Source organism: Cebus imitator, unplaced genomic scaffold, assembly GCF_001604975.1.
Source record: "Cebus imitator isolate Cc_AM_T3 unplaced genomic scaffold, Cebus_imitator-1.0 Scaffold190, whole genome shotgun sequence".
Classification (NCBI taxonomy): Eukaryota; Metazoa; Chordata; class Mammalia; order Primates; family Cebidae; genus Cebus; species Cebus imitator.
In genome coordinates this window covers 1,471,893-1,484,904 of record NW_016107505.1, presented here as the reverse complement: position 1 = coordinate 1,484,904, position 13,012 = coordinate 1,471,893, and the positions used below count along the sequence as shown (strand labels likewise).

The 13,012-nt window shown below is 40.7% G+C and overlaps 2 protein-coding genes and 1 long non-coding RNA gene across 6 annotated transcripts in view; 2 read left to right on the top strand and 1 right to left on the bottom strand.

The window, feature by feature from the left end:
- Nucleotides 1-5,133, top strand: part of ZNF582 (zinc finger protein 582) — a 12,254-nt gene extending 7,121 nt beyond the window's left edge. For all 4 annotated transcript variants that reach the window (XM_037745023.1, XM_017546639.2, XM_017546640.2 and 1 more), the window contains one exon: nt 3,268-5,133. In XM_037745023.1, the coding sequence (XP_037600951.1) occupies nt 3,268-4,589 (1,322 nt within the window). In that variant the 3' untranslated portion in view covers nt 4,590-5,133. The remainder of the gene's footprint in view (nt 1-3,267) is intronic.
- Nucleotides 5,134-8,912: 3,779 nt separating this feature from the next.
- LOC108316668 lies at nt 8,913-11,768 on the bottom strand. Its single transcript, XR_001830395.2, has 3 exons — nt 11,542-11,768; nt 11,145-11,215; nt 8,913-10,075 (listed from the first exon to the last, which is right to left on the bottom strand). It is a non-coding gene; the product is annotated as an uncharacterized LOC108316668 (long non-coding RNA).
- A 32-nt stretch (nt 11,769-11,800) lies between these two features.
- LOC108316663 (zinc finger and SCAN domain-containing protein 5A-like) overlaps nt 11,801-13,012 on the top strand; it is a 136,145-nt gene continuing 134,933 nt past the window's right edge. The window contains exon 1 of the mRNA XM_017546630.2: nt 11,801-11,866. Coding sequence (XP_017402119.2) covers nt 11,801-11,866 — 66 coding nt within the window. The remainder of the gene's footprint in view (nt 11,867-13,012) is intronic.

Genomic DNA, 13,012 nt, shown 5'->3' with positions numbered 1-13,012 from the left:
ACCTTGTTCATTTACAAAACTGTAAAAAATTACCTGTGGAATTAGACAGCAGAGGGCGCCTTTTCTATAATTGTATACTGTCCTTGATGTTAATATAATGTTGTTCAAATGCTTAATGTGAAAACAAGCAGAGAAAAATTCAGAAGTGGTAAATGTTTCCCGCTTTAAGCAAATGAAATCAAGGTATGATAAACAGGCAGGTTCATAATAAATCTCTGAAAAGACAGTTGAATTCTAGCTGTCTTCATGTACCACAAAGTTAGGGAACATATGAGGATGTGCTCATATCACTGGAGTGACCAAAAATCAACATTTTACTGCTGTCCCAAACTGTTAATAGTTTGTCTCTTAACTATTACCATTTGAGTTTTTTGTATTTATTGAAATGTCCAAATTATGCTAAATGTCAAGCACCTGTTAGAAGTGGAAAATAAAATATTTTAATGCTAAGACTATACCTAAGATTTTTCAGATGATGTTTCATTGGTTGCACAAGACACTGACTTCTGCCCAAATAACTCTAAAATACTGTGCCAGATTTTGTAAAGAAACATGAAAACACTGAAGACCTCATTATTGTTGCTATTTTGCAACTTTACAAGAAGTTAAATAGAAGCAAGAAGTTAGAAATTTATGACTGTTGGTAATATCTTTGGATAGTTATACAATAGTATTTAATCAGGGATGGCTTTATTTACAGTAGTAGAAAAGTGTTCATGGAATAAATAACACTATACTCAACAGAGCTCAACTGTGCAAGTTGAATATGGTAGAAAAAACGGCATTTTGGAGAAAGGAGTGCTTTAAAAAGACATTTCCTTGGAAGCAGCCAAGGTTTTTTTCACATTGCTAGAAAGACCAAGTAATATATGATCACTTTGATTTCTACAACCAAAAGTCCAGTTAGGCAGTTAGCTTGTCCCAAATGTGTTTTGTTTTGTATACCAGGCTGGCTTTAATATTCCATGGTCCATGGCAGTTTCTTGGTTTTCCTTTCTTGTAAGATGGCTGCCACACGTCCTCATCATTGAGTAGATCTGTGCCCTCAGGTAGATAGGTGGCTGTATTTGGAAACTGTCCCACTAGTTGTTAGACCACAGTAGAGACCCATAACCTTCCTCTTGAACAGCCAAACACAACATCTGAAAAAAAATCTTATATTTTTTTTGTCCTGTTTACATAATCTTGTTCTTACTGTGTCATGTGGATACACTATAGTTGTGGCACAAGTCTTTGAGGTAACAGCAGCCAGCATTATTTCCGCAAAATCCAATGTTTCTTTCACAGTCTTTATCATCTTCCATTGTAGAAGCAATCTTACCTTCCAGTAATTTTAGCTTAACGTTTTCACAAATAACAAAAGGAATGATAGTATCTGATATGCCACCATATGAAACAGGCATATGCCTGTAAAGTCCTCAAGGCCATCTGTTCAATAGACATCATGAAGACATTCAAAAGCTTTCTCCCATTCACTTTCTCCCATTCTCTTTCTCCCATGGTTCCTTGCATCAAGCTATACCTAAGTCTCTTTAAGTCAACTGGGGTTGATTGCTGTAATTACAGTAAAACCTGCCACTGTAGCTGAAGTCATGTACTGGGTAGAATCAGAGTCCATTACACCATTCAGCTTTTTCATGCAGTTTGAATAAGCAGCAAAGTATGTTGCTCTAGAAGGACCCACCCCCAATCACTTGGGCCTAATCCTCTAAACAGGGAACAAAGCCCTTCTTTTTCCAAGGTCACCTTTAAGAAATGGTAAGGTTCAGGTAAATGAATGACATTTAAGAAATGTCATTTAGTTGACAGTGGGCTTCAGCCATGGTGTTCAGCTAAACTTCATATATAAAAAGCTTCTCAGAGGAAGATAGCAGCCATGTGATTCCAACTTCCAGCAGACATACGAGAATAGCTGCCACTGTCCCAGCATGTTCCTCTGGTTCATTCTCCCACATGTCCTCCAGGCGCTGAGGCAGGTTGCAGATCCAAGCACACACTTCCTCCATCACTTTTATTTTTATTTTTTTAAACAGTGATGAAATAGAAGATTTACCATGTTAACCATTTTTAAGTGTACAGTTCAGTAGCATTAAGTACATTGACCCTGTTGTACAACCATCATCACCGTCCATCTCCTGAACTCTTTTCATCTTGAAATCCCCATCATTTTTTTTAAATTCACTCTATTTGGGGCATAATATACAGTCAATAAAATGCATTTTTTAAATTAGTTTTGAGTGTTGACAAATTTATACACGCACATAACCATCACTTCAATCAAGACAGTGAACATTTCCCTCAACCTGAAAAGTTCCCTTGTGCTCTTTCCTGCACAGACCCTCAAACCAATGATTTGCTTTGCTTTCTGTCACTCTATATTTGTCTTTTCTAGAGTCTCACAGAAATATTGTCTTAAAAAATATGTTTCAGCAGTGATTCTGACTCACACCAACTCTGTTTTTTTTTGTTTTTTTAAAGACATGGTCCGACTGGACGTGGTGGCTCACGCCTGTAATTCCAGCACTTTGGGAGGCCGAGGTGGGCTGATCACGAGGTCAGGAGTTCGAGATCAGCCTGACCAACATGGTGAAACCCCATCTCTACAAAAAATAAAAAAATTAGCCGGGCCTGGTGGTACGCACCTGTAATCCCAACTACTCAAGAGGCTGAGGCAGAAGAATTGCTTGAACCAGGGAGTTGGCAATTGCAATGAGCCAAGATTGTGCCACTGCACTCCAGCCTGAGTGACAGAGCAAGACTGTCTCAAAAAGAAAAGAAAAAGGATCTCCCTCTGTCCCCTGGCTGGAGTGCATTGGCATGATCATACCTCACTGCAACCTTGAACTCCTGGGCTTAATCAGTCCTCTTTTCTCAGCTGGGACTACAGGCATGTGTCACTACAACTAGCCAATTTTTAAAAATTGTTTTGTAGACATGGGGTCTTGCTGTGTTGCCCAAGCTGGTCTAAACTCCTGTCCTCAAGTGATTCTCCCTTCTTGGCTTCCCAAAGCACTGGGATTTCAGGCGTGAGCCACCATGCCCAGCCTGACACTAACATTTCAGAATCACTTTTATCACCTCCCTGATTACCTTCATCATCTGATTTATGGTATTGTCCTTTCACTGTTCTATTTGTCCATTTTCTAATGGCTTAGCTATATTCAAGAGTTAATAGGCGTTGAGTCTAAACCCTCCCAATTCTTACTGTAGTTCCTTTATCTGGGAAAATAAAAACCAAACATATTTGCTTTTTTCATTCTTTTTCAGTGTTGGAGTCCAGATATGATACCGAGGAATTATCTCCAAAGCCGCATGTTTATGAAGTCGAATCACCCCAATGGGAGCTAATGGAAAGCATTACAAGTTATGGTCTTGAGTGTTCAAGTTTCCAAGATGATTGTGAATGCAGAAGCCAGTTTGACAGACAACAGGGAAATCCAGATAGACATTTCCATCAAATGATCATCAGGCATGAAGAAATGCCCACTTTTGACCAGCATACATCCCTTACTTTTTATCAGAAAATTCATACTAGAGAAAAACCTTTTGGGTATAATAAATGTAGAAAAGACTTCTGGCAAAAAGAACTCCTTATTAATCATCAAGCAATTCATACTAATGAAAAACCCTATAAATGTAAGGAATGTGGGAAGGCCTTTAAATATGGCTCACGACTAATTCAACATGAGAATATTCATTCTGGTAAGAAACCCTATGAGTGTAAGGAATGTGGAAAGGCCTTCAATTCTGGTTCAAATTTTATACAACATCAGAGAGTTCATACTGGTGAGAAACCTTATGAATGTAAAGACTGTGAGAAGGCCTTTAGTCGAAGCTCTCAGTTGATTGAACATCAGCGAACTCACACAGGTGAGAAACCCTATCAGTGTAAGGAATGTGGCAAGGCCTTCAATCGGATCTCACATCTTAAAGTACATTATAGAATTCATACTGGTGAAAAACCCTATGCATGCAAGGAATGTGGGAAAACCTTTAGTCATCGGTCTCAGTTGATTCAACATCAGACTATTCATACTGGCAAGAAACTCTATGAATGTAAGGAATGTGGGAAGGCTTTTAATCAAGGCTCAACTCTTATACGACATCAGAGAATTCATACCGGTGAGAAGCCCTATGAATGTAAAGTATGTGGAAAGGCCTTTAGAGTAAGCTCACAACTCAAGCAACATCAGAGAATTCACACTGGAGAGAAACCCTACCAATGTAAGGTATGTGGTAGGGCCTTCAAACGGGTCTCACATCTTACCGTACATTATAGAATTCATACAGGTGAAAAGCCATACGAATGTAAGGAATGTGGGAAGGCTTTTAGTCATTGCTCACAACTGATGCATCATCAGGTTATTCATACTGAGACAAAGCCCTGTGAATATAAGGAATGTGGGAGGACCTTGAGTCATGATTCAGCTACTGTTCAACCTCAGAGAATGCAAAATAGAGAAGCACATGTGAATCTAATAAATGTAGAGAAGCCTTCCATCAGCACTTACCCCTTACTAATCATCAGAGAATTTATGTTGGCAAGCAACCATATGAATGGAAGTAATGAGGAAAGCCCATTAGCTTAGGCTAATCACAACTTACTCCTCCCTCTTGGAGAAAGACTTAAAGAATGTAATGCCAGTGACAATGCCTTCATTCAGAGGTTATCCTTTATCCTAAGTCTGACAATTCATATCAAAGAAAATTTTATGGATGTAAATTGTTCAGACCATGATTGTCAAAGAAGCAGGGAAAGGTTGGCAGAAATTTTATTTCAGAACACATTCCAGAATCACATTTTCTAACCACAGTGTAGTAATTTTATCAAGAATGAAAAGTTTTGGTTTTCTTACAAGTTAAAAATTTTTTAACAGCCAAATTATTATTTGCTTAACAAGGAAATAAATCATGCAATTATCATAAATGGTAATGAAAAGGATGAATTGAGAATTTACCATGCCAAGAGATGTGAAATGTGGCTAATGAGCTGTGAGGGTAATGGGGAAAGTCAAAGCTACACTGGAGTAATTTTTACAGCCTTTGAATGCATGTATATACATGAAAATCTGAAAGCTAAACTCATGCACCAAACATACTATTCAAGACTATCAGACACCCAGGCAGTGAAAGTAGGATATAAGAGAAAATTATTAAATCAAGTGACCATCTTAACATTAATCTCAGTTTTTATTTCTTCCTGATCCAGAAATAATCTAAATTTAGGAGAATATTTCTTAATTTCCACATTGTTACATTGTTTTATGTGACTGGTGCAGAGAACCATTGGTTGCCATACCAGCAGCCATACCCAGTTCCCCTTGTTATTGGCAGCATCTGTGTCTTTCCTTAGACTGAGGAAATCAGATGCTAATTTTCCAGCCTCATGTGCAGCACAGCATGGCCTGGCCAGTGTCAGTCTTGCTAAGTGGGATCTGCTGGGGCTTCTGGGAAAGATTTTCCTCATTTGGAAGAGACAGGTTTATCGTGAAGACTTCCTCCTCCCTCTCTTCCTGCTTTTAAACATTTTTCTATGAGAACATGATGCCTGGAGCTGCTGCAGCTATCTTGGAACCAAGAAAACAACAAAGTAGACCTCAGAGAAGCTGACTCTGAGCCTGAAAAGACTCAGCTACTAGGCCAATTCTGGAACTGCCTCTTTGAAGCTCTGTTATGTAAGAAAAATAAACCTTGATTGCTGAGTTACTTTTAGTTGGATATTTTGTAAATTCACAGCCAAAGCATCCTAAATGATATAATTTCAAATTTAATTTTATTATGATTAGTAAATGTGGCCTGAAAATACCTCCTTTTTTGAATGTGACTTTTTTTTTTTTTTTGAGACAGACTCTTGCACTGCCACCAGGCTGGAGTGCAGTGGTGCAATCTCAGCTCGCTGCAAACTCCACACTCCCAGGTTCAAGCAATTCTGCCTCAGCCTCCTGAGTAGCTGAGACTACAGGCACAAACCACCACACCCAGCTAATTTTTGTATTTTTAGTAGAGACAGGGTTTCACCATGTTGGCCAGAATGGTCTCAAGCACTTGACCTTCTGATCCACCCACCTTGGTCTCCCAAGGTGTTGGGATTACAGGTGTGCGCCACCACGCCCTGCCAATTTGACATTTGTGTGTGTGTGTGGTTAAGTACAAGACTTATTTCTATATATGGTCCATGAACATTGAAAAAATACATATTCTACATTTTTGGATACAAGTTTCTAAATAAGTCTGTTAAGCCACTAGATTACAATGGTAAAAATCTCCCTGTTTTTATATAATTTGGTATGCTGGATCAGAATTTCCTAAAAAATTTTTGCAAATATCTTGAATTTCCAGACGTTTTTGTTGTTTATCTTGTTTGACCTACAGGGACATACTACTAACCCTCTATTTATGAATCATACCTTTATCTTTATATAATATCCCATTTTGCCTACTGTAGCGTCTAAAACCCAAATCCAGCCTTCTGCCTGGTTTATAAAGTCTCATTGTGACACACTGCATTTATGATCTAAAGCTGCGTTTGCTTCACTACGGCAAAGCTGAGTAGTTGCAACAGAGATTATATGGCCACAACACCTGTATTTACTGTCTGGTTCTTTTTTTTTTTTTGAGATGGCATCTCAAACTGGAGTGCAGTGGCACAGTCATGGTTCACTGCAGCCTCAGCCTCACATTCATACAGTCCTACCTCAGCTTCCTGAGCAGCTTGGACCAGAGGCATGTGCCACCATGCCATGCTCATTTTTAAAAATAGGTATTTTGTAGGCAGGGTTTTCCTGTGTTGCCCTGGATGGTCTCAAACTCCTGGGCTCAAGCAATTCTCCCATGTTGGCCTCACAAAGTGCTGAGATTACAGGTGTGAGCCACTGCACCTAGCCTTGTCTGGTTTTTTAGATTAAGTTTGGGTCAGGCACTCTGACTCCCGTCTGTAATTCCAACACTGGGAGGCTGAGGCAGGAGGATCACTTGATACCATGAGTTCTAGACCAGCCTAGGCAACAAAGGGAGATCCCCATCTCTACAAAGAAACAGCAAAATTAGCCAGCTATGGTGGTATGCGCCAATAGTCCAACTACTTGCGAGGCTGAGGTGAGAGGATCATTTGAGCCCAGGAGTTCAAGGTTGCAGTGAGCTGTGATCACACTATGCACTCCAGTCTGGGCAACAGAACAAGACCTTGTCTCAGAAAAAGAAGTTTGCTTACCCCTGACCCAGAGTAATTGTTTTGGTATTTTATTCCCACACTGTGTAATGGCAATGAATAATAATGATTTCTCTTTATCTGGTATGTTTTTGCCTGTTGGTTTTCAACATCTGTCACCTTATATAAAAATACATATTCATGTTCCACAATAAGTAGTATATGCAAACCTACCTGCAAAGGTTCAGGGAATGGAAAAGCTGAGAAAGGCTGGCAAATCCAAATTCTCAGAAAGAAACATTTAATAGGGATGTCAGAACAGAAGTAGTTTCTCCAGTAGCTGTGATATGGTGGATTCCTGTACCCACAATATCACAGGCTTTTTTGGTAGAACATATGCATGGCACCTCATTGCTTTTCAGACCCCTTTTGAAACTCATGACCCAGTGGGAAAGTTAGATAAATATCTTTATGAGGCATTATCTATGCTAAAGTCATTGTTTCTTGATCTTGCTGAAGGACTGTCTTGTGCAGGAGTCAAATGATCATTATCGCAGTTTCACTTCAAGATAGTGTTACTCTTGCTATGCAAAAGGCTGTTTTCCTACAAGTCATGTGCTGCTAATTTCTAAAATTTTTTGTAGAGACAAGGTCTTGCTATGTTGCCCAGGCTGGTCTTGATCTTCTGGGCTTAAGTGCTCCTCCCACCTGGGCCTCCCAAAGTGCTGGGATTATAGGCATGAGCCACCATACCCAGCCTAGAGAAATTTGTTAAAATACAATAAAACTGGAAGACTTACACGACCAAATTTCAGGACTTCCTCTAAAGCTATATGAAACAGATTATTTCAGAAGTGTACCCATGATAGTTAACTGAATTTTGCAAAAGGTGCCAAAAACAATGTAAGGGAGAAAATGAAAGCCATCTCCCAAAACTGGTGTTACTATGAGTCAATAATATGGGGGGAAATATACTTCAACCTTTATGTTCCTGGATCAAGCTAAGGGTCGGGCTGCTGTTTATTGAGGCCAAATAACAAGATGCAGACAAATTGGAGAGGAAGAGAGTTTCTATTTCTGTAGCCAGTTACAAGGAGAGGCCTGGAAATTATCACCAGACCAACTCTAAATTACAAAGTTTTCCAGAGCTTATATACCTTCTAAGCTATATGTCTATGTGTAAGTGTGCATTCATCTAAAGACATAAGTGATTAACTTCTTTTAATCTATGACTAAGGTCTCAGTCTTGAAGACCTTTCTCTGGACCCTCAGTAAATTAACTTGATCTAAATGGGTTCAGGTTCTGGGGTGATTACCCTTATCTTGTCTCCTGCTAAACCACAGGGGTTTGGGGAGTTCCTTCAGACCTCCAATAAACTTGTTTGTGGAGGCATAGGGAGTTTCTTCAGACCCCCAGTAAAACCTGTTTCATCCTAAATGGGTCCAATTAAGAATTCCTTCATTATTTTATCATGTTTTCAGGCCCAGGAAAGGCCTAGGCAAAACTCTTGGTGGGCTTTTGTTACATTTCAGCCTTTGTATAAGGGCACTGGCTTTTAACATTTAACTTAACCACTCAGTCAGTACTGAAAGTTTTTATGGAGGCCTGAGTTTGGTGAGATCTGGCCTGCCACACCAGCACTTTGGGAGGCCGAGAGAGGAGGACTACTTGAGCCCAGGAGTTCAAGACAAGCCTAGGTAACACAGCAATACTTCATCTACAAAAAATAAAAAAATTAGCCAGGCATGGTGGCACACGCCTGTAGTCCCAGCTACTCAGGAGGCTGAGGCTGGAGAACTGCTTGAGCCTAGGAGGTCGAGGCTGCAGTGAGCCATGATCAGTATGATGAACTCGTGTATAATATGTCAAATTTTCACAAAGCAATCCACTCATCAGCAGATCCCTGATCAAGAAACTGAATATTTACCAGCAGCTCCAAGATTTCCCAAGATTGCTTCAAGACACACCTCTTGCTTTCCTGAATTCTGTCACCATAAATGAGACAGACTACAATATATTTAATGAATAATTTTTAATTTTTTCTTGATATTCTTCCGGTGCCAGTATTTTCTTTCTCTTTTAAGAGACAGGGGTCTTTCTATGTTGTCCAGGCTGGAATGCAGTGGCTATTCACATGTGTGATCATGAAGCACTATTGTGATGAAATGCTGGGCTGAAGTGATCCTCAGCTTCCCAGGTTGCTGGGACAACAGGTGTGTGCCACTGTGTCCAGATGCCAGTATTTTTTCTATGACTACATCTTCTAAAAGATCAGAAAAAGACATATACAGGTTGAATATCCCTAATTTGAAATGCTTCAAAATCTGAAACTTTTTGAGTGTTGACATAATATTTAAAAAAAAAATGCTCATCGGAACACTTTGAATTTTAGATTTAGGATGCTCAACCAGTAGGTATAATGCAAATGTTAAAAAACAAACAAACAAACAAACAAAAACCAAAATCTGAAATACTTCTGGTCCCAGGCATTTTGGATAAAGGATACTCAGCCTATACAATAATATTCATAGCAGTTTTATTAACAGCCAAAAACCTAGAAACATCCCAAATGTCTATCAACTGGAAAATGAGTAAGTAGACTAATATATTAACACAATGGAATACTCAGCAGAACAACAACAAATAATGGACATCAATGAATATCAAGAAACATTATGTTGAGCTAATGAAGCCAGACACACACATGCAAACTACTTGACTCCATTTATGTGAAGCCAAGCAAAACAAATCCACTGTCATCAAAACAAGAAATCGTTTTCCTTTTCCAAGAAACAAGAAATCCTTCATCAAAACAAGAAATCCTTTTGCTTTGAGGGTCAGGAAAGGGAAAAATAGATGAAAAAATACTTGCAAGAGTGATGGAAATCTATCTTGATGGTGAAATTATCAACGGAGTTAAGAAAGCACTGGAAACATGGAGAAAATGGGATAAAAACTGGTGGTTAAAAAAAGCTGTAAGCTCAAATACATCACATCAAAATACAGAAACTAAAGTGATAAAAATGTTTTTTTCTGCATAGTTGTTATATGATGGTTATACATAAATTATATTTATGTATTTTAAAAGAAAAATAAAAAATAAATTTAAAAAATTAAAATTAGTTAAAAAAATTTTTTAAATAAATTTTTTATTTTTCTTTTAAAATACATAAACATAATTTAACAATTTCACGAGTAGCTTCAGTCATAACAAACAGAATGTATAGGGAAAATATTGCCTCTTTTCCTAAAAGAAAGAAAATAAAAGTGTCCCCTCGAAAAGAAAATCTATTTTTCAAACAAAATGTCTTGGTGACTACACTTACCAGGCTAAGAATCAAATGTGGTAGTTTTTGCACAAAATTTCAGAGACCATGCAAATACCCTGAACAGAACCTGTGACTTCATCTGTGAAATTCTTGGAAATACCTTTAACTGCCCAACTTCAAACTGGAACCTGTGATCCCAAACATTATCTTTCACTAATGTTCCTAGTAAATGGCCTGACCTCGTTAACCTGGACTTTCATGCTCAAGACGTCAATCACATTCCCATTCCCCCAAATTTCCAAAGGCAGATTACCATTACTGAGTCTGAACCACTCATTAGCATTTTCTATGCTGTGTCCTCTCAGTCTGGGGCTGTACAGAATGTCAAAGATGACTGAGTATTCACCTTTACTCAAGAAGATGACAGTCTCCAGATAACGGCTCTCGTCTTCTCTAGGGAATGTATCTTTGACCCCCCCAAATAGTGCTTAAAAGACGACTGGTGACAGTGGAGATTCAGAATAATTCATTCGGTGAATAAATGAACACGAAAGTACAGGACATGGACTCTGAGAAGAGAGGTCCCTACAGTCCCATGTGTTGCTGAATGAAAAGACCTGGGCCTTGTCCCTGTGTCAGTCTTTACCACCCAAGTAAGCAAAACTAGATATGCCCAGGACTTAAAACCTATGATGTTGCAGGAAACAAAGATAAAACAAAAACTTACCTGAGACATAGCTAATGCGCACTGTGCTGGAACAGCGTTCTGATCAGCGACAGGGTCCTGGAAATGCAGAGCTAAGGAGAAGGAGGGAAACTTCAGAGACCAGATTCTCGAACCCACTGCCACCCATTTTCAACCATGTTCCTGAACAAACTCCAAGAACGACAGATTTCACTGTCCAAAGAAAACACTGTTTAGCGTGCAGCTCTGGTTCCTAAAAATGTAACGGCCTTTTCCAATGCCTCAGTTGCCTATTCTGGGATAGAACCATGCACACAAATAGCAATTTTAATTATGTCTTCTGTGTGCACAGACGCCACCACACTGATTACGCGCGCACTGTTGTCAGGCTTAGCCGCACCCGCCACCTCCAAACTCAGGCCGGGACGCCGGATCTGACCTGCACTGATCCCTGGGCCTCCAGCCATCCAGCTGGCCACTCCTGCCCGGAGCGCCTCTGAGACGGGCCGCGCGGCCCCAAGCAACACAAGCCTCATAATGTCCCATTATGACGTGGCGCTGGGAAAATACTGTCCAAGAAAGGAGAAGCGGCGACGCTGCCCACTCAGGTCTCTCTGGAGCGCACCGACCTGAAGCCCTGGCCGCAACGCCTGGGGGCCCCGGTGGTTTCTGGGAGTAGGCGAGGACTCGTAGTGCGCATGTGCAGCCCCACGCCCCCGCTCCCAGAGACCGGAATCCAGAGGCGACCTCCGCTAAGTAACAAGGTACCTGGGGCATAAAGTACAAGAAGAGCAGGGTGGAGGCGGTTCCGCTGATGATCGAGTACGCATGCGTGAGCTCGGCCTTGGGGGCGTGACTTTGTGCCCTTAGGAGGTGGTGGGCGAATGCTGCGCCTGCGCACAGAGAGCCAAGCGGTTGCCCTCTGAGGGGTTCCGTGTTTTTCAGTACGAGGATCAGACTTAGTTGGAGGCTGTAAGAGGAGGTGGGGAAAGGGCCTAATGGTAATACATTGGCGTGGAAACGTTCTTAAGTTTGGGAAAGTGTTTGCTATGAGGTGGGTGGGACCACCCGGCGTCTGCTTTGGCGTATCTGATGGTTCATTCTCTGTGAGGTTGTGTGATTTGATGTGCGACCCTGTATGCGTTTCTGTGGGTGTTTTGTTGACTCCTAAGCTGTAGAGTGTGTCTGCTGTGTGACTTTTTATTTTTCTTTTTTTGAGACGGAGTTTCGCTCTTGTTGCCTAGGCCGAAATGCAATGGGGCGATCTCGCCTCACCACAACCTCCGCCTCCCGGGTTCAGACGATTCTCCTGCCTCAGCCTCCTGAGTAGCTAGGATTAGAGGTGCCCGCCACCACGCCCGGCTAATGTTTTATTTTTAGTAGAGACAAGTTTTCTCCATGTTGGCTGGCTGGTCTCGAACTCCCGAGCTCAGGTGATCCGCCCGCCTGCCTCGGCCTCCCAAAGTGCTGGGATTGCAGGCGTGAGCCTCCGCCCCTGGCCTGCTGTGTGGTTTTTTATTAATTGTTTAATCTTGATGAGCTTCAGTTTGCTCATGTGTGCAATGGAACAATATTTCTTAGCTAATAGTGTTGCGAAGATGAAGTGGTCATAATTGTGCCTGGCACAGATAATGGCGTACAGGTTATTTGATTCTACTTAGTCATTGTTTTGAGTTATTTACCAACTCACATTGTGGATCTCTGATGGAAGTGTAAATTAGTTCTTGTCTACACAAAAGTAAATTGTTGGGAGGAGGCTCAGTTTACTTCCCTCCTCCAGCTCCATTTTGGAGTAGGCCAGTTTTTGCCTCTATTTGCTGGTGCACATTATTTTAAATTTTTTTTTTCTTTAAGAAACAGGGCATCCAGGCATGGTGGCTCACGCCTGTAATCCCAGCACTTTGGGAGGC